The sequence below is a fragment of the Apis laboriosa genome, unplaced genomic scaffold (genome assembly GCF_014066325.1).
Source record: "Apis laboriosa isolate Shangri-la unplaced genomic scaffold, ASM1406632v1 scaffold14686_cov152, whole genome shotgun sequence".
Classification (NCBI taxonomy): domain Eukaryota; kingdom Metazoa; phylum Arthropoda; class Insecta; order Hymenoptera; family Apidae; genus Apis; species Apis laboriosa.
The window spans coordinates 1,324,624-1,348,315 of NW_025221692.1; the positions used below are offsets into that span (position 1 = coordinate 1,324,624).

Consider the following 23,692-nt stretch of genomic DNA (forward strand, 5'->3'; position numbering starts at 1 on the left):
TTTCGATTCAGAATGATAATCACATACGATTCGATTAACATTTATTACATATGTTGCAAAGCAATGATTATATAGATAATATTAAATGTTTTCATTTTAGAATATTATTAATCATATAAAATTATCTTCATTATAATATAAATAATTCGATTTGTTATTTTAATTTTCATTCTATTTGCTATTTTTTTCCCGATGGTTTTTGAATGATTCTTAACAATATTTTCAATAGAAAAAAGTAAAGAAATAAATAATCTGACATATTGATCGAAACAATGATTTGATTACAATAAATAATACTTATATTTAATTTTTTTTATATTTTTATGAAAATATTAAATTATAATATAATATAACATATAAATTTAATTAATTAAAATTTATTTAAATATTTAATTAAATTATTTAAATAAAATTTATTTAAATACAAATAGTTCAAATTGTTTATCTTAAATGTAATCTATATAATTAATTTAGATAAAGAATTTCCTATATTTAATATATATATAAATTTTAATTTTTATTTATATGTTTTAAATTATTTTTTTATATAAAAGCTATTTTATTGATTAATACTAACAGTTTGAATAGAATAGCCGTCAAATGTTTTGTTGAAAGTAACATTTCCGCCGGAAAATCTGTCAAAAGTTGACAATTACATAGTACGATGAAGTATATCATTTAAAATCACGATATTCCCGCCACATTATCGACTGACCATTGCGCGCATGTGAACGCACCCTCCGGCGCGGTCATCTAGTGACAGCTTTTGATTGGTCGAATCGTTTCAGCGGCACCGGCGCCGCGCTTCACCTCCATCTTGATTTCTCGTAAAGCGACCCACCCAGCAGCAGTGTCACAGTAGTACGCTGTGCTCTCGTATACGGCGGGTGAGTGGTGTCTTGCATATAGCAATTTGTTCTGCAACGTTTCTGGCGTTTGTTAGTCAGTGCATCGTCATTTCTTCGTAGAAGATCGAACTAAGCCAGGAATCATTACGAGAGGAATCCAAACGACACATCGTGCAGGAGTTTTACGAACAGTCAATCAAGGAAGAAAGATGAAGGGGATGCTGGTGCCCGCACTGCTGGGCGTCTTGATGGTCTGCCGGGTTCAAGTAAGTACCGTTTCGATTCAAAAGAGAAAAACAGAAATAACACGTCAGACATGTAACCATCGCGAATCGATCGTCTCGGACAATTTCTTCTCGACTAGTTTCGATGACAATTTTTATTTTTTTACCCTCTCGGCGAACAAGCGGCAAATGTCACGCGCAACGCGCATCACGATCGATGTAGTGACCACAGTGTACTTGTTTCGTGAAATTTCTCTTAAATGCTTGCCAATTAAGCATCGTGTGCTACCTGTCAAACGGTTTACAGGGCTCGATCGATGCACTGTGATGCGTTCATTTAGAGTGCATTATACTGTGCGGCTGTAACGATCGACAACTTACGTACACGTACATTCTCGACAAGAATGTTTGCTTTCGTTCGAGGACTACACGATCAACCGCCTACTAGACTCCAACGCTCTTTCCATGCGACCGAGCGGCATTAATCGAATCTGACGTTATATATCACACAATATCCTGTCCTCGCTACTTGGCTGGCTATTTTAATCGTTAATGTCATGTATCGTAATACGATTATATCAATTGCTCTTTTTTATTGCTTCACATCACAATCATAGATTCTTGATCAGAAATTAGGATTTAAGATTTTCACTAAATTTTTAATCATTAATAGTATATCACAATAACTATCTTTTTTATCAATTCATTACTACAGATTCTGGATTAAAAATTGTTTTTTGAAGTATAGATTCTCATAAATTTTAATCATTAATGTCATATACTATGATATGACGATATTAATTAATCTTTTTTTTTATTGAAAAGAACACGAGTCTTTATTAGAAATTAGATTTCTTAATGTATATGTTTTCTAGAGAATTTTAAAAATTGTGTAATTATCATTCTATCATATTATAATTATGTCGTGATTCTCGTTGCAATCGAAAAAATATCGATAAAAGGAAGGAATCAATTATAAATCTGCGATTAATTGTTACATCTAAAATTTTTGTCAAATTTCTTTACGTAACATTCGAGGATAAAGTTGAATCAAAATTGTCGTTCGCAAAGTGTTAACGGTGTTCCAGCGATGCCGTACAAGTTTCGGTGTGTTCTTTTTGTCGGGAAAAAAAGAAGCACGGTCCTTAGGAAGCGCTCGCTTTTAAAACGTTTCAAAGCACACCTATCCCGGGGGAGTAACCTTGTGTATGCGCAAATTATCACGCATGAACGAACATAGGCAAAACTCCGGAGGCACAGACAAAGCAAAGAGATTGCAAATACGTAAGTCGCAAAACGGATTTGCGAACGATTTTCTCGTTAACGTTAATTCCGTGTGACAGTTCAATTTACGTGCTCGTTTCTCCCATTATACCACGAAATAGAATCGCGTCTAATAGATGGAAAAGTTCGTTCTGGGAAGGTGCACCACCATTTGGGCATAGAATATGAAATAAGAAAGATCGTCGACTCGACTTTATTGTGCTTATTCTTTTTTTTTTTTAATTTTAATTTGTCCAAGAACCAATATTGACATTTTGTTTGTTGACAATTTTTTTTAATTAATTTATTTTATCGAATTTTTAATATAGAAAATAAAATAATCTTTATTTCAACTTTTGAGCCAAAAAAATTTGACTTGATTTACGTTTTTACCTCAATACATTCATTCATTTCATTCTTTTCATTTTATTATAATTTTACACTTATGTATTCTGTTTTTTATAATTTCTATCTTATTCTATTTCATTCCATTCTATTCTATCTCTGTTTTTAATCAATTGCCATATAAAATAATTTAAATTATAAATCCATTTTGGATTATAAAATTATTAAAAATGAATATTTCCTATTTTTGTTATTCTTCAATTATTTTATCAATTCTAAAATTTAGAGAAACGAATAAATCTGAAAAAAACGATGAATTTTGTTAGTTTCTAAGTTTTTTGCGTTATGTTTTATTATGTTCATTATATGTTACGTAATACGATAATTAGATTGGTAGTTGCAATTTTACCAGGTAATTTTCCGTCATTAAATTTTTTTTTCTTTTTCAAGAAGATAATTTGAAAATAGTGTTTTTTTTTAGAATAAGTGAGCAATAATTTTTAGAATTCCTTCCAGGCAGAATAAATCTTCAATCAGAACTATTTTAAATAATATTGAATAGAATTTTCTCTTGAAAAATCCGATATACAATATATATTTTATAATATGGAATTAAAATAATTTCCAGTTATCAATAATTTTTAAATGATAATATAAGTTATTTTATAATTAAATCAATACCAACAATATTTTTCCATTTTCTAAACACCACTTCTTAACTTGAATAATCAGAATCAAATATTTTATAGTTAAAAAAAAAAAGTTCTTGAATAAACGTTGGTCCCGTTTTTTCTCGATATTCAACCGTTTTTGTACTTAAACGCAATTACGATCTTCACCTAGATTTACTATAGTTAAAGGCATGCTGTGTCGCATGATTGAAACGCACAGTTAAAGGTTTTCCGGTGGCTTTCGATGTTTCCTCATTTCCCGCGGTCCCATTTTTCCATCGTAAAGCCACCGTTTTCACGGAATAAAAAAAAAAAAAAAGAAAAAAAAGATATTTCGCCGCTTAAATGTGGTTCCTTGTCCCCATGCTGGCGTACGAGAAAATGCTCTGGTAATGGAGCACGGAGTAAATGAGGACGAAAGAGTTTGAATGCATTTTTCATTTTCGACGCAGATTCTTTTAAGGTCATCTTTCACACCGCTATCTTCTTTCATTCTCTCCCTATTTTCCTTTTTTTTTTCTTTTCTTTTTCTTTTTCTTTTTCTTTACCTTTTTCTTCGCTCTATCTTTCCTCCTTTCTTCGATCGTTCTTTAATGTTTCTTTTTTAATCAATCTACATATTAATCCGATAACGAAATCACCGCTTATAAGAGCGATTATTACTAGAGTGGAAGTAAATGCAAATGCAAATGATTTACTCGCGCCAGATACAGAGATAACGTCAGATATTCCAGAGATAATTTAGCAACGATTACTCGAATAATTCGAAATGAAAATCTCGTGTAACTTGAATCTTATAAATGTACAATATCCGAGAATATTTGAGAGAAATTTTTATTAACGAGTGAAATATTTTTGAAAATGATTAATTGTATTCATTGATTTGATAAATTAAGAATAAGTGGATATATATATATATATATTCGTACTTTTTATATCTTTTTTTATTTAAATGAAAAGAATATTTCTTTGTATATAATAATCATTACTCGTATCTTAATGAAAGTGGAAAAAGTTAAAAATTATTGGAAAGAGAGATTAATTTAATGTAAATGAGACATTTTATTATATTGCAGCAATATCTCACGTAAAATTATCGTAAAATATTTAAATCTAACAATATATAGCTGTATATATAGTTGTATTGTTCTTGGAAAATATGCAATCTTCAGAAGAATTATATACTTGAATCTCTACTTCTATCTCTAGTAATCTTTCCTACAACTATGTACTCGCATCGAGTACACATGGATATAAAAGACTGACTTACAATAGAAGAGAAGTAGGATATAGAAGTACTATCTAGTATCTTCTTCTTCCATTTTTTATGGATATATATAAAGTTTAAAGAAAAAATATCTTGGCATTTTAATATTAGAAAAATAATCGAAGAACAAAAATTTTAATAAATAAATCGATAAATCGATAAAATAATTATAATTATTTTGCATACAATTTTTTTAAATATTTCAATTTTCATACACGTTCCTTTACAATATATTTCACATGTATTAAAAATAAATTATACAATTCTCATTTCTTCGATGAATGAAAGATGCACGACTGAAGAAATGAAAGAGAAAGAAAAAGTATATATTATAACTCTTACAATCTTATTTATGTCCATTCTCTAATCATTTTTAAAATATCTTTTTCCTTTTTTTTTTTTTTTTATTTCTCTCTTCCATCATAAAAATTCGACAAAACTTTCTCAATTATATAATAAATTGACTTTCATCGTCAATCAATGATTTATAACAATTAATCCTTTTCAAATTTAAAAACCTTCCACAAAGTAAAAAAAGACAAATGAAAAAGAAACAAAAAAATTCACATTATTCCTTCTTTTTTTTATTCCGTTATTCCTGCTATTTTTTATCGTTATATTCACTGTATTCCAAAAATCTTCTTGGAAAAAGATAAAAATCGATTCTCAAATCCCTCGTAGTTTCCTAATTGTTCGCTTGTATTCCACCAATTCATAGATGAACAATAACAAGTTATAACAATGAATTATCGTATTCGAATGATCAAATTATTTCAATTTCGTGTTTTTATCTTTAACAACGCTTTCACAACACTTTAACACTTTCTCGCGACGAGATATCTCGCGAATTAATTTGCTCGTTTAATGCTTTCAAGGAGATATCTATTACAATCTGCCATTTATTAATACCGACTGATTTGACGAAATATTTTTCATCTTGCATTTTATTGCACTTGAGACACGTATATTTATTACTTCTATTACTTGTACGAATAAAATTAGATATCGTTACGCACTGTCGATTAGCCGTAAAATGAGTTTCGACACTGAAAAATTTAATTTAAAATTTGAATCTCGACTTGGGATTTATTTTGCAAGGATTAGACAAATTGAGGATATATAATAAATATAAATATCTTGAAATACTTGAGAATTAGATGAAAAGAAGTTTTCACAAAGTCGAAGAAGTTATCTTCGTATGTCGTTAAAAAATAAATATAAATAACTGCAAATGCTGCTTGAGAATGAGAGGAAAAGAAGTTTTCACGAAGAGTTTATCTTCGTATATCATTAAAAAAATTTGATGAATATTCCTTTGGTATATTCTTGCAATGCTTATTTGATATTTGCTTTTCTATTTCTCTTTTGAAAGCAACTTCATAATAATAACAATTTCCTCCGTCTAAATGATTTCCATCCATTCTGTTCGACGGCCTCTACGTATATCGACAACTTTCGACTTTCAACTCTCCAAATTTGGTTGTCGAGTTTGATCTCTTGATTTTTAATTTCTCAGCAACTCAGATCACCTGCAATTTTTAGTTAATTATGAAATATTCTGTCCAGAGCAGTGTTTCTCAATCTCTTTTCCTTACCTTCAAAGATCTTTATACCATCCTCCAGCATAATAATTAACCAAATAAAATGAGAAAAGCTTCTTATGCTCTCTAGAACTAAATCTTTATTTTTCCTTATAAGAATAATGCTAGAAGAAAATTACATACCTTCCACTTTTTTCGTACATTTCAAAATTCTTAGATAATACCATCGTACTTAGAAAAGATAGTATAGTATTCGACATCTGCTTGCACTTCACATTGAGAAACCACCACCTAGAATAAAACGATCAATATTAAATGAGTATCACAAACATCTCGTTCAAAGTGTCGAAATTGGAGATATTGTATTCCAAAAAAGAAGAAGAAGAAAAAAGTAATAAAAATAATTAATTCTAGATAAACTTTTTTCCAGAAAAACTTTGCGAGATGAACGAACTGGCCGGGTGATAACAGATTTCGCGAAAGATTCATGGGGAAGATTAACGAGCGGCGATAATTCCTCGTGGAGAAGTCGATTTCTCGATGGTTATTAGTTTTCCAAACGAAACCCGCTACCTTTTGCCCGCGAACAACCCGAGCTTTCTGAACGTTTCGAGAGCCTTTAACAATACAGTGTTAATAAATCGTCGGAGTGCTCGTAAGGGTCATTCGGATAACAGAAGGTGACGCGGAGTAGTTGCACCGGTGCTTATAAATTAACAACTAGCTCCAGACGACCTGGATTCCGTTATTTTAACATCAGGTTGATCGGGGTGGCGACGCATTGAATTTTTCAGAAGAATTTGAAACCGACGGTGATCGTAGAGCTTTCTCGCTTTCTCTCGTTTCTTTTTTGAATTTTTAAAATTAGATTTAGAAAATTTCACGAGCTACAAGTGATAATGATAATCACGATTTGTTTGTAAATTAAAACGAGTTTTCTAAATTTCTAATTAATTTTACGATTATAAAGCGATATAAGTTGAAGTAACACGATAGAGTAATAATTGTATATCGTTTAATGATTAAAATTTATTAAACGTGTATGTAGATATTTTATTAGAAGAACTAGTCATGATAATTATTTAACTATATATATATATGAAGGACATTTGTTAATTAATTATTTATAATTTCGCGCTAGCAATGTTAAATTAATTTAATATTCAGCTTCGTTTTACATTACGTAGCATTAAATACACGTATAATATGTATAATAAATTATTTATAATTTCATGCAAATAATATTGGACAACTTATATAAATTTGGAGCTATCATTATTTTTACGATTACTAATATTATTATTTAATACTTTACATAATGAAGGCAATGGAAATTGACGCCATTTCTTCTTATGGTGTTACCTAAAGCATAAAATAAAAATATTTTGAATTATTCATTTCTTACTACTTTGGTTAAATATTTCTTTCATTCTGGGACAAGCTATTTTATGAAAAAGAGTATTGTATTCTTGTTGAGCATCATTATCGAGGCTGTGGCCATAGATTTCTAAAATCGTTGGAGTAATTATGAGGGATGATGGGTGAATGAAAGTGCAGCTTTATAGGGTATGTCGGTGTCGTATTGTATTTTGGCGGTGAAGCACGTTTATGACTGTACTCCTAAAAGGTAGGAGGATAATTGCAGGTATTATCTCAACTGTCTTTCGTATCATGTACCGCTGTTTTATATTAGGTTACTGATGCGAGTTTGAGAGAAGAGTATCACATTCTTCTCTTATGTAGGTTATTAAGTTTTTACCCTCTTTGACTCATTTTAAATGTAGAAATTCTGATATAAATATTGTACTTGTCAATAACTTTATTAATCAATCTTCTTTTCATTTCAATAACGATATTGGATCCTAAGAAAATGATGGTATCCTAAAAAAATATTATATTTTTTGGATTTTAATCTATTCGATTACATTTCCTTCGTAAAAATTAATCGAGATTAGTTAGAAAAAAATACGATAGAAGAGAAAAAAATTGAAATTTCGGGAAATTATAAGTTTGTCCGGTTTCTGACATTACAAAATATACATTTTATATATGACTCGATAAAAGTCAGTATTAATCTTTTAGTCTGAACCGTCTGTAACGGGATTGATATTTCTATTAGTAAAAATATATTTCAAGTATTGATTTAAATATTAATGTAATATCCGGTGAACCTGTAGAATGGCCTAATATAGTTGTTCCAGTTTTATAAATTACGAATGCACGACCATAGATAACGACACGACGCACGATAAAATAACCGGTAATATTTTTTTTTTCCTTTCGATCTTATTAGTATCCTTGTTCATTAGAAATTTTATTTAATTTATACTTTCGTATGAAAACACGAAAGCTATAAATATTTGTTTTTAATTTTCGCAAAGATGATAACAGAATCTATAAGTATGAATTCTAGTACGCGTATTAATGTGGAATTGCATGCAAGAGCATAACAATTAGGAAACATGACGAATGCACGTGTATTATACACTTTAAATTAAACCCACTAATTGCTTACGTTTCAGTGACCAATTATGGTACGATATCGTAACAAACCGTAGCAACTATAGCACACAATCATTGTTTTGTATAATAAATTGAAAATAAATTCAACGAAGAAGAAACATTCCCTTCTTTGTTCCATTTTTAAATAGAATAATCCATTTATTCGTCGAATCATTTTATCTAATAATCTTTTCTTACCGCGAAAAAGAACATCTACGATATATGAAATATATTTATAATTATTTATTTCAAAATAAATGGAATAGAATTTCTTTATGGGAATTTTTCTCTTTATACAAAAGTATTTAAACTCTGTATTTTATATCTATATTTTTTTTTATATAATAATCATTTCTATAGTTTTATAATACAAAAAAAAAAATATAATATCTTCGAAATAGATAAATTTTTCTACAAAGAAAAATAAAAAAAATAGATAAAAAAATAAAAAATAGATAAATTTTCTTAAAGAAAAAAAAATGAAAAGATGAAAATGAATTTTGGATTTCATTGCATTTCTTTATCGTTTTTCGATCGTGTTTCTCTTCCGAAAAACTTATCGAAAATTAATATCCACCATTCTCCTCGAAATGTGTGTTAGTAGTCGAACCCATCCTCATCCGCTCCGCCGGAAACCGAGAGTAGCGCATCTCGGTCAGGCTTCCGGCGGCCATCGACTTATTTGCACAATGGCGCCGGTCGTAGAGCATCTTAAGAAAGGGAATCGAGGGTCGCGTTTCGGTGTGTCAGCATCTGAAAAACTCTGTTCCATGCGGTGTCGCGTGTGGCCGAAGCTCCTTAAGGCTGCGGTCAGATTCGCTTTAAGTGCATTAAGTAAATCCACTTAGATCGAATCTTATATAAAACATGGGCTAATCAGCTTTAAAGGGCTGCGCTCCCGGACGCGTGTTCAAAGGAACACCATCTGACTCCGATCTTGCCCTCCTTTGCATTTTCGACAACTTGATTGATGACTCGTTTTTGTGCACGTTCAATTGATCGTAGAGACTGTGATCTCTACGATCAAACCAATCTCTCGTTTGGATTAATATATCTAAAATGTTTACCTTTAAATGATAGGTGTTCATCTTATTTTTCCTTTGGATTTTTAATTCCGATTTTAAAAAATTTCCATTGATTATTTGGAAGTTTGTTCGAGTAAAAGAAAACTGCCTCCCCCTTTTTTTTGGAGAAGAGTGAGTGGTTTGTTATTAATGATTTTAAGAGTGACTTGAATTTCCTGAGTAATCGATGACTTATATTTGGAAGGAGATATTATTTCATTAAATAATCGTAGTTTCAATTATAGGAAATTATTTATTGGAAACTTTTGAAAACAAGATCGAATCACCATAATTTACGTTGAAGCATTAAAACGGATAACATGTATCGTTAAACGGATAACATGAGAGTAACTTATATTAGCAAACTGTAAAAAAAGACATCATACATTACAATATTCTCCTTATCTACAGCGAAAACTGTACTCGAAAAATTTTTAATCAAATAGAGTTTTATTAATCTCATTTCTATATGAATTATTCTTTTATTCTATGATTCTTTAAGCTACATCTCTCTTTAATATTCAAGTTGTTCTACTACGTACGTACAGTAGAACTTTTTGTACGAATTCTAAGACTAGGTTATCTAAACTCTGAGCTCTTATTACCCGAATTGCCTCTTATATCTACATAAGATGTTGATGTATTCGTGGAATAATTTCAGAGAGCCAATTCTACACAACAAATATAAAACTCGCTGTAGAAAAGTTTACAAGTAAACTTGCGTCAAATAAAATAAAATGAAGATAGAGCGAGATCTTCTGTCTCTGTCACACTGCCATCCCACTCCATCACTGTCTCGCTTTATCCAACACCGCGAACATAAATTATAGCTAAATAGATAAGCTTCAACCAACACCCTCCCCTTCTCCCGCCCTCTATAATAGATTATTGCAAAAATATTTCGCATAAGTAATCATCATGTCCGCAAAATTTCTAATATTTTCTTCACGTACCTATCCATCTCGAAGAGAAAAGACAGACAGAATTTTTCTTAAAATCCTCTCGTACAAAGAGTGATCGCCATTCTATCTCTCTCTCTCTCTTCTCTTTTCTCTTTCTCTCTTCTCCCCTCCTCTCCCTTCTACTATTTTATTTGAAGGTGTATATTTTATTTTATTTTCCAAGGTGTTAAGAGAGAGAGAGAGAGAGAGAGAGAGAAAAGAAATACCGTTGACACTTCGCTTGTGCGAAATATCGTCGATAAAATCGGAAAGAGGAAGAGAGAGAGAGAGAAAAAAAAAAGATCGGTCGATGGCACAATCGATGCATGGAAACGGATTGGAAACGGGAACAGAAAAGAGAGTTGGACGGCCCAACTCCCCCCAACTCTCTCTCTCTCTCTCCCTCCCTCTCGCTCTGCTCCGGTGTTTGAGAAAAGGAGATCGGTAAAAGCCTCTTCCTGAAACGCGCGCACGTGAAACGATTCGTGGATTCTGCGTTCGGGGACGAAAAGTAGTGAAAACGTTGTGGATCGATGGTGGAGTGAGCGGGCGTGTAAATGAAACGGCCGGAGATTCGAGCCCCCTCCCCTCCTCCTTCTCTGGATAGATTGGAACCGTTTGAAAGGGAGCAGTTGAGATTGTTGGACGAAGTAATGGTTCGGGAACGCGCTTGTTTGAGGATAGTTGAATTTTATATCGATCGTGCTAGGTGTTGCCTCCTCTTTCTTCTCCTCTTTCTTGTCCTCTTCCTCCCCCACATTTTCTTCCGCGTCATGGAATAAGGAGATGGAGCTAAGTTAGACGGGACGATTGATACGAGAAATGATTAGTTTCGTTTTTTTTTTTTTAACTATCGTACGATTTGATGGAATCACACTTGCTGGAAGACATTTACACACAGGTAAAAATTGGAATTTTTATTTGAGATGTGATGTATCGTAAAATTTGAGGAGTTTGACGATATCGAATACGTTTTTTAAGCTATGTTCGTCCGAGATAAAATTTCGTTTAAGAGAGGTTGATTCGATCGTTTTTCTTTTCAACGTTGGAAAGAAAGAAAAAAGAAACGAGCGAAAGAAAATGCATTAGGGATTAAATCGGGTAAATTTGAATATCGAGGTGATTGAATTGTTCGATTGAAAATTCTTCAAATCGTTTCTATTATTCAGACAGATTGAGATCGTTCGAAGAACTTGCTTAATATAGTTTGGCTAATAGCACAAATCGCTTAGAGCCACTCGAAAACCAAGTGACCTGTAACATATTGAGCTATTGTATTAAGTTTAAGAATCTTTTTCTAAGAGAAAATCGAATTCTATTTAACGAGAGAATACGAATCTTATTATTTTATATTCGATAATTTCTTAATATTCGTTCAAATATTAAGTTATTATTATTAAAAAATTCAATATATAAATTTCAATAATTTCATTGTTCCATATATAATTCGATTCTTTGCAAAAGAATTAAAATAATTCATTTTTTTTTTTTTTAGAAATTATTCTTCAATCGATGCTTTCATAATCTCTTCATTTTCGAGACATTGTAAGGAATACAAGATCGTAAAGAATAAAATATATATGAAAAATACGAAAGTAACGAGATGGTTCCCCTCGTCGTCGCACATCGCTTAACTCATGCAGAACTTATTTGTCCATTTTCTTTACTTTTCCTATCTGGGTCAAGTAACGAATAATGGTAGACTGGTTTAGTTTCATATAAAACAGTATATCTTTCTCTTTCTCTCTCTCTCTCTCTCTCCACGAGAATTACTTTCAATAAAACTCTTTCGAAACGTCATTCTCGATGGCATTTGGATTATTCTCTGTTGAAAGATCGATTTGAATTGAGATCTTGAATTTGATCTAAATAGAAGAAAATTCAACTATCTTAAAATTTACATAAATTTTTCTCGAAAGTTCACGAAAGTTTATTCTTTCAGTGAATTTTTTGTTTCTTGTTTTATAAATATTTAAATTCAAAATTTAAACAAGGATCGATTGCATTGATCGTAACTTTTTAATAACTTTCCCTATAACTTTTTTTTTTTTAAATATCCAATATATTTATCGTCGAATATTTTAAAATATATTTAATAAAATGAACTTCTTAAGTTCTTAAATGCCAGATTTTTTTATGCCAAAATAGCACGTGAAATAATCCAAGGTTCTTATAATTATCAACCATCTATGAGAGCAATTTGTTGGAAACCGAATATCTGAGAGTTAAATCGAGACCTGTTATTATTTTTAACCCTTTCAAAACAGATTTTTCTCTTAGCAAAAACTTGTTATATATAATTTATTTCAAAAGAAATTTTGCATGTATAAACTAAGTATAAATAAGTATAAAAAAAGAAACTAATTTATTATATTTTTGGATTGTTGGTAATTAATTAAAATTAGTTTATTATTAGATTTTGTTTTCTGCAATAAGAATGCAGATCCTAGATTTATTTTTTGCATGTAATCAAGAATAGCTCCAAATTATAAAAATTCATCAAAAATTGAAATAAAGATTAACTATCTATTATTGTGTGAAAGTATATATTTTTTTTAATTTTTCTAAAATTGTTATAAATGATTATTTAAAATGTGGTATTTATATTCATTTCAAATGGGATACCACGTTCCAATAGGTCTCTTGTTAATAATATCATAAAAATTCTAACAATAAATTTCTATAATAATAGTTACTTTGGGATTTGTTATCCTATTAATCTCAAAAAGCTTAAATTCTGTATATCAAAGCTAGGTTGTTATATTATTGTTATTTATATTGGTTTATCTATAATATATTGATATATAAATATCTGCTAAAAATCTAATTATGATATTTTTTCCTAACTGATTTACAATTTAATTTCTATAATCTAATCCATTTAAAAAGTTTACCACAATTCTAAAAAATTCCTAAAATTAAAGCTCTATAAATATACCATTACTAAAATTTATATCTATCATCCTAAGGATACCCAATAAAATAAACACACTTCTAACTGCATAGAACAAGAGCCACCAAGCAATCAGAACGCAATCAAACTTATTTAAAATACAATAGAAACAGAACTCGGGCAGAACTCAATCAAAACATTTAGATTTCAAATCGAAACTTGCATATAACTCTATAGTCAATATACAAGTATTATGTACATCTATATCTCAATATACATGATCTCAATTTCGATATTTATAATTTTCTTTATTAAATAAAAATAATTATTTCAATACGAGTTAGAAAATTTTCTATTTCTCTTCCTTATTTTTTTTTTTTTTTATCATAAATAAAACAAGGAAATTTACTTATTCATCTAATACAGATATGTTACAGATATAATAATTAATATAATAATACGATATCATAGTAGACACATATCCTAGATACATATCTAGAAACTTGTATGTACAATTTTGCATTATAACGCATGTTCAATATTAATTCTCGATTATGGAACTCGTTATATAAGATAATATTATTCACAGGCTGGTATAATTACGATATGAAGCTCATTACACGGTGTTCGTGCATAGACTGAACTTACTAATGTTTACATCTTCCGTAACAGAATGTTATTTCAGTCGATCTCTACACGTTCGAATATTTTTATGAATTTGTTTTTATATATGTATTTATATATGTTTTATATTGTTTTTATATATGTATTTATATATGTATACATTTATATATGTATACAAAGATATATGTATATCTTTATATTTCGTAATTTATACGAACATTTGATTCAAATTTATATAAAATTTATTAAATAAAATTATATTAAATATGTATCGCAATACATATTTATATATTATTTTAATACAGTAAAATTCCAATAATGAATTTCATCTGGTATTCATCAGAAGTGGAAATTCAGCGGTTGGATTATAAAATATGTTGGATTATTGGGGATTTTTTTTTTTAAAGATTTTTGAATGTTTTTTTGAATGATTCATCGGTGTAATTATAATATTTTCGAAACATGAATTTATATTAGAAAAATATTTATTATTTTTTCATAGATCAAATAAAAATAGGCATATGGACTGATAGTTATATTTACAAATCAAATAATATATTATCGACAATGAGAAAATTAAATAAAATATATCTCTTGAAAGCCTATTTTTATCGTTTAAATTTTAACATCATACGTTCGAATATTTTTGTGAGTATGTATAATAGAGGAAAAAAATATAATTTGGATTTTCCTCATATCTTGATAAACTATATTTGAATATATACATATTGTCAGTGGCAGAAATGAATAATATCATGTTACAAAAATATTAAAAATAAAAAAAAATAATAAATAATTGATATTCTATATATAATTGTATATAATAAATAAATCGAATAAAAATGTATTTTAAATTTACAACAATATTTAAATATATTACAAATTTATTACGTTAAATTCTAACAAAAAAATAAAATACACAGTATCGATTATTAAACAATTTTTAATATGTTAAATTATTTAAAATATTTTATTAAACATATTGTGTATCTTAAAAATTTTATAAAAATTTATTATTTTAATTCTTTTAATTTAAAAAAAATTCCAATACTAAAAGAGTTTTCAAAACTTTTACGAAAAAAAAAAAAAAATTAAAAGTTTATAATATCAAACAGGAAATTATTAAAAAGTTGAAAAACATTGAAAATGTGATTATTAACGGCGAAGAAAAATTTTTTTGCAAAGAAACTCTTTTTACAAACTTTCATTTTTAAAAAGTACAAACTATATGTACCTTTTTTAATTATTGGATACGAAATATCCAATTATTCTAAATGAGTAATATTTTTAATAAAACTTCAACTGTAACAAGATTTTAATAAAAATTTATAAAAAATTTATAAAACTTATCGTTTAAAGACGAAAAATTATTAAACTTTGAATTGTTCAATTTTTTTTACCTTTTTTCCCTTTCAAGATATAAAAAGATTTATATTTTATATCTAAAAAATATTGTTGCGCGAAAAATCGCTTTCCATAATTCGTTTTATTTTAAAATTATTTTCAGTATTCAATATTTTCGATTATATACAGAGCGAAGCGAGGCAGTCCTCTCCGTTCGACGTTTCGATAACGACTGTTAAATCGATATTTATTGATATCTTCGACCGTGTTCTTCGACGATATTTATTGATATCGACTATGTTTTCGTTTCCTATATCACGATTTATATTAATTTTGATATTATCGCAATAATATTAACAATTATTAATTTTAATATTAATTAATAAAAAATAATATTAATTAATAAATGCATCATATTTATTGATTTTATAACTGCATAAATTCTTGGTAATTTGCATTATTTTTAAAATAAACAATATAAAGCTCAATTATTTATTATTAGCAAAAATATGATTGTTTTTAACAATAAATATGACGATGTATAATTTTATATTATTTTTTTTTTTCTTTTAATACGAAATAATTCACGCAAATTATTATTCATAAAGTAAATTAATATAACAAAATTATCAAAATCATTAAAAAAATAAATATTGATTTTATTATTAAATATATATATTCGTTAGATTATTTTATATCAGATATATGAAATCATAATTTTTAATTAATTTAATAAAAAATTTTGTAAAATAATTGTTCCTTAACTTCAGTGTGAATTCAAATATTTATATTCAAATAAATTATTTTCACTCATCACAATAAATGATTTTAATATATCATATTTTAAATAATTTATTAATAATTCATTAATTAATTTTTTATAAACCTTAAAAATTATTTCATTATCGTACATAATATGTATAATATTTTAATATTATTTATTATCACTATATTATATCTTGTATTAATTATAATTAAACAAATTTAAAATTTATTAAATACTTTATTAATAAATATTTATTTGAAATATTATTCGAAACCATGAGAATGTTCTTACTTAAAGTCAGAATAATATAAAATTCAACTCGTTCCCTGGAGTAATTAAATACTACGATTATTCACTTCCTCTTAAATAAATACCTTAACAGATATACATCTCCGAAAATTGCATTCCTGACAGTTAGTGTTGCAACAGCTTACTCAACAGCAGAGATTCGCATAATCGATTTGACTTTTAAACTTTATTCTATATCGGGTCAAGCCAAAAATTGTACAGATTGTACAGATTGCATATACAGATCCACTTTTACGTCATTTATTACGACATTCACGATATATCTCCATATCTGCATTATGAAAATATATCTTTTTTATTTTACAAGATTTAAAGAACAAAAAGATAGAAAGAATGAAATTTACTGCAATGCTATAATAAAAGATTGATTTGATTTAAATTTCTATTTCTATACTTCTTATAGAAATTTTACATTTTCCATTTTATACGATTTAAAGAAAAAAAATATACGAATTAAATTTATTGTAATTTATATTGGCATTAAAAAGCAAGCAAAATTCAAAATAACAAATCGAAATAAAATTAAAAATAAAAACTTACGATATACGTTTTAATAATTTTAAAATCGTTTTAAAATCGAATATAGATTGGTGAGAAATAAATGACAGATTGACGTTTAAATATCTAATTCGTTGTAATTCGTGTTTTTTATTTTTCATTTATTTTTTCCACGAAAATATATATATATATATTTTAATTCTCTCGAGTAAATAAATTTTTCGAAAGTTTTTAGTTATTACAATTTTTATAGAAAAATTTTTCTACCTCGAAAAATAACCGACATATTAAAAAATGTAATAATGGTGCAATATATAAAAGATAAACGTGGAAAACGAGTAAAAGCTCGCTGAGCTTTGCATATCGATTCAATCAGTTTTTTCCGTAATAATTTTTTATATGCAAGAGCGGGCTTTATTGTTTATACCGAATAAATTTCAGCTTAGCCTCAATGAATTTATTTAAAAATATAATATAAATCAGAATATCATATTATTCTGCAAAAACTATTTTTTTCTATTAATTTTACAAAATCTATAATGTATAATCTTTGTAATAGAAATAAATACTTTTATATTGTTATATAAGAAAAAATAAATTGCTTAATAATTTGCTTTAAAATAAAGATTGTTGATCAATGTAAAATATAACAATGTTAAATCTATAATTTCATTTTTTTATTACAAGAGCTTGATATTATTAAAATTTATTTACTTATATATTGTAATAAAAAATAAGATATTTTAACTCTTATTTAAAAAATATACAAATTATAAAATTCTTTGCTAAAATTATTTAGACTTTAAATTATTGAAATAAGAATATTGTATTATAACTGACCTAAAATATTTTATCAACAAAATGATAGAAAAATTTAAGAAACATGATCATCTATATATCTACATATATTTAAATATTTATAAAAAGAAAAAAGAAAAGAAAAACAAAAATTAAATTAGAAAAGATTTTAATCCAACTTTCATGTCACAATTATTTTTTATACTTCACGTTTGAAATTATTTCAAATTTTACCTTACCTTTATGCTATTCTAATTTTATGAGAAGAACCAAGAATGGTAAAAACTCAGTTTACCCAGTTGTTATTCCCAGATATTTATCTTGCTTTTGAAAACGTTTCGACAAATGAAGCAGACAGCACAGAATGAAAGTTGAAGAGTATCTCTTCAAAAAAAAAAAAAAAAAAAATAGACGCAAGAAGGTTAAGTAAGTCTGAAGAACTCATGCAAAGAAATCAAACAGCAATCTACCACTGACTTTCAATTTCTTGTACAATCAAAACTCGATAATCCACATAAAAGAATCTGTATAAAAGTTTCTACAGGAACGTAATTCTTTCAGCTCGTAATTCGTTACAAAGTAAATTTTTCACAGATTTCCTCGATTCTAGATATACAATTTTAATAACTGAATAATCTGTATGAACATTGAAAATTATCATTGAAATTTGAACATTGAATTATCATTTAAATTAAATTTAAAGTTAATTTGTTATATTTTTTATTTGCATTATTAAATTCGCAATCCATCGAAATTGGAATCGACTAATTCTTTTTATGTACGTAATTTAATTATTAATGAATATTATTTTTCTTAAAGAATGGCCTACTATAATTACAACGATATCAATTTCTTTTCTTAAAAATCTTCTCTCTCAAATTTATACAATTCCACGTTAAGTATTCTATTATTTCGACGCATTCATTAACCATAATAAATCAATCCTATCATCATTACCATCATCCTTTACACTTTGATAAAACAATATCCGCATAAAATCATCCTCATTAATACCTCCTTCCAATTATATCGAATTTAGGCTATTTGCCTTTAATAATACATTCATTTTCCAGAAAAGAAAATCAATATAAAATAACGGATTGGACGTTGAGAAATATATTCTTAGGCGTTAATAATCGTTTTGCCACGACTCGATCCGACATCACCGTGCAATCTGGATCGGTGGCTAGGACTCCCGTGGAGCGAGACCGTCTACTCTTGTTACCTCTCTCGAGAGAATGCAAAGCGAGATGGTGACGTACACCCCGATGTAATTTCCAACGACGTATATACACCGCATACAACGAGCTAGCCACACCTCTGCGAATGCATCGCGCGTACAGTTCGAGTGCACAGGATGATTCACTTAAAGTGTTACGCGACGTCTTTTTCTGAAATGTTGCAGATGTTTCTTTGGTTAGACGTTGCAATTGTCATTTTTTTTTTCTTTTCTTCAATTTTATTTAGAAGTTGGAACGTTTGTGTCGATTTTTGAATCTTTGATCTTCGAATCGAGAAAAGGTTTCTTTCGTTTGAGTAAAATTGTATTGGAATTATTATTAATTGCATTATTATTAATTTAGAATTACTTTTTTTTTTTTATTGTTACCATTCTTGTGCATAAAAATTCAAATAAATTGAACAACGATTATCTGTCTTTAAATGCGTCTCACATAATTTAGGTTCACATTTGCAAATATCAATGTTGTTTGATTAAAATTAATTCATTAGTTATTGATTTCATATTCCTAAAAGAAATATTTCATTAAGAAACGACCTGGTTAACAGAATTATATATATTCCGCAATAATGGAATTAAATTCTTTTTAATATAAATGTACAAATATGTGCACGTATCGTAGTAATTAATGATGAAAAATTAAAATTTTTATTTCATCATAGATTATTATAAAATGTCATCGAAGAGAAGTATTTTTACAAATCGATTGTTTCGATAAGATATTAATTTCTTTGTTTTATATTATTATATGCCATATGTTTTTATTCCATAATTTTTGACAGATTGATTACTTCCTTAATTTGATTTTCTCAAATTTTATTAATATTATAACTTTTATAACCTTGTATCAAAGTTACAATTTGCGTAAGAGAATTATTTGAATTCAATATTTATTCATAATTAGTTTCGATACACAAACAATTAACAAAGCACAAAATAATATTGTTTTCAAAAACTTTAAATTAATGATTTAATAAATATAATTTTAACGAAAAATTTAGCTAAGTTGTGAATAATTTTAAACATATGCATAATAGGATCGTCACTTCAATATCTAATAATTTAATATATTCACTATTCGCCATTATTTTATTTTTATTTTTCCAAAAAATTTCATCATCTTCTTTTTCCATAAAAAATGTCAATTTTCTAACGTTTTATTTCTATTTTCTTCCACTTTTATTCCAATTTACTATGCATTATTTTTCCAAAAATCTTATCCTTCTTTCACGCAAAATTTCAATTTTCTTGTATTTTATTTTTCCTTATCTTTTATTCTACGTTTATTTTTACTTCTCTCTCATTTTATTTCTCTTTTCCTTGGTTCAGAACGTGATTGATACAAATAACATTATATTACAAAGCGAATGAAAATATCTTCTTTCTTTGCTCGTCTCCTTTACTGCGCGACATTTTACTCGATTGCGATTTTTTTCTATTTGTTGATTTATTTGCACGGAAATCAAATCGAGATTCCAAACAAAATGGTTATTTTTCACAAAATCCCCTCTCGATAATAAATTCCATTCTCTTTCCTTAAATACAAACACAATATTTTTCTTTCTTCTTTACTTTTCGTATAAATAATTCCACATCCCTATATAAAAACTTGGATATCACGGATGACCATGAAAATAATTCCTATAATATTTTATGCTGTTGTGTGCTGGTGATACGGGTTTGATACCCGTGTAGAATTTGATCGATACCACCTACGTCACCCTTGTATCTACTATAGTCTAAAACGATATTAGGCTTCTGTATATAGTTGTCCTATAGCGTGATCAATTTTAGTACATCACTTCACCATTTACAGGAAGTATTATACATCAATCAGGCGAATAAACAAGTCACAATTCGTATATCACATGAATGTTGAAAAGATTAAAGAGAAGGAAGTTTGTTTGCAATTATTGTAATTTAGTCAATCCCAAAAGTATTGAGAGATCGATATTCTAATTGGTTCATTTTTGTAATAAATATATGATGGAGGAAAAAAATGTATCACGTTATATTAAAATAATACGTAGCATGCAGAGTCTAAAAATAAATGAATGATTGATTTTTTATGTAAAGTTGTGTAATAATATGAAAAAAACTGAAAAAAAAAGAAATGTAAAATTTTACGTTATAAAAATAGAAGGAAAATTCGATAAGATTTAAATTAAAAGAAAAATTTCTTTTGATTTTTTTATTCAATCGATCTATTTTTATAATACTTTGATCGAATTATTTTTTAAATAAAATTTAATAATTATAATTTTTATTTTTATTTTTAATTAATTTATTAATTAATCATTTTTAATTAATTTATTAAAATAACAAAAATAAAATTAAACATTCAAAAGACTAATTATCAACTTTTTATTCGTGATTATAATTTTAGATCAAAGATATACAATGCTAAATCAATGAATGTAGATATGTATAACAATTTAATTTTAAAGCTAATTAAATTTTACTGAAATAAATGAGAATCATATTTAAATTATTCTCCGTTAAATTATATATTTTAATAATATTAAAATAACATATGCATTTTACATATAATTCAGAAAGAGTAAAGAATTAACTGAAAATGAATTAGAAAAATAATTGGAATAAATTACTCACGGTGGTAATTAATGTAAATAATGCTGCAAATTACATGTCATATTTTCTTGATAAAGAGAGGGAGAGCTTAGAGAGTTAATTGCAAGATATAGGAGCTTCAACCAAGTCGTAAAATCAAGCAGGCGTTAAAGTTTACTTGTTCGAATGTTTGAATGAGCGAATTAACAGAAACTTCAGAGAAGATAGAACTTTAGTTAGACTTGTTCTAATTATTCCTCAACTTTGCTCCATTCCTTATTGGAAATCGTAGAACGTTGGTAAGAAGAATTTATACTGGAAACCGGCATGATATTCATAAAGTAATGAATTTTTTTTTGATCTTGGTTATTTAACATAACGTTCAATCCAATTTATTGAACCACACAATTTTATAATAAGGACAATTGATGTAAAATGGTATTCAAATTATATTCAGTTGATTCAATTCGTCGGTACTGTTCTAATTCAATAATCTTTAATAAAAAAAGGAATACGAATACTTTACGTTTTGTATCAAAGCCAAAGCTCATGGGTCTTTTTACGAGTCACGAGAGGATCTGCACCCTCGTATCCTCCCTTCAATAGCACGTTAATACGTCATTACCCGAGGCGAGATGACTAAATCAACGATACTCAAGGTCCGTACAACCGATTAGCCGGCCAGGATCTAATTCCCCTCGTGTTCGAGGGCGGACGTTTCTCGCCCTCTAAGGCCGCCATTATATCGGTGAAAGGTTCCACGTATTGCTCGAGAGCCCGTTTGAACGGTTTTAGGGATTAGGTAGACCGGAAGTGGCGTGATTGCACGGTGTCAGAGACGATTATTGTTTGCCCTGTATATATATATATAGATATATATAGGGATATTTTTAGCAGATTCGAGGAAAGGGGGATTGAAGGGAAGATTGGTACTTTGGAGAGGGTGGTTCTTTGTCGGTGGGGTTGAAGCGGATTTTAAGGAGATTGGTTTGGTTATTGGATTCTGAACGGTTTATTGGCTTTTTCACATTGGAGTGTACAGTGACCCGTGTATTAATCTATTAAGTATCGAAGAAGGGAAGTTATTGTACAAGTTATTGTTTTGTTTAAATGCAGTGAGATATATATTTTTAAGAGAAGGGAGAAAAATGTTTTTATGCAGATTCAATTTCAATTTCAATCTTATAATTTTTCATCTACACCCGAGGTTGGAGATTCTTGTTATTTCCTGGAAATAAGATATTTGTTTTGAGAAATATCATTAGCTCGGAGGAGATTGAATTTTGTAAAACTTACCGTATGAAAAAAAAAAAAAAAAAAAAGAAATTGAACAAGAAATCTTCATCTTCACGAATATTATATTATATTATTATATTAAATTAAATTATATTATATTATATTATTATATAAATATTAAATTATATTATATTAAATAAATCAATTTTATCGATTGAACACAATACTTATAGGAATATATAATTTTAAAACTTCTAATCATTCACATCTTTACGTAAAACAACGTTGCACAGATTTTACGAGCGATGATACCTTATCTCATATAAATTTTTCTAAATCACGAGTCTCGGTTACCCGACTCTCCTTACTCGATAAAAAAAAAGAAAAAAAAAAAAAAAGGAGAGAGAAATTTTTATGAATGAACCACGTGAAAAATTCCTCGGGATCAGCGACGCTATAAATTCTTCCTCGCCGTGCATAGTTTCACGCGAGTTAAATTTTCACCGTGTTTTCTGCATTGCAGGCGGTGTCGGAGAGGCTCGAGTTGGCACCCGCTGGAGGAAGATCAGAGCCGCAGGTGAGTACCCACTTGAAAATGCACGCTTCCTTTTCCTTACGAATGCCATCAAGGCCGCATGCCACTTGGCGAATTTTGCATCGCCGCGAAATCCATCGTAGCGACACACGAGACGTCTGATAACGTTTCCATACGACAGGGCCTTTCCATTCCTCGTTCAACTGTATGTA

General features: G+C 28.1%; 1 protein-coding gene across 4 annotated transcripts in view; it reads left to right on the forward strand.

The window, feature by feature from the left end:
• Positions 1 to 23,692, forward strand: part of LOC122710436 (amyloid-beta-like protein) — a 46,299-nt gene that overhangs the window by 916 nt on the left and 21,691 nt on the right. For 3 of the 4 annotated variants that reach the window (XM_043928289.1, XM_043928292.1, XM_043928291.1), the window contains exons 1-2: positions 894 to 1,114; positions 23,469 to 23,522. In XM_043928289.1, the coding sequence (XP_043784224.1) occupies positions 1,058 to 1,114; positions 23,469 to 23,522 (111 nt within the window). In that variant the 5' untranslated portion in view covers positions 894 to 1,057. The other variant, XM_043928290.1, reaches the window with a different exon arrangement.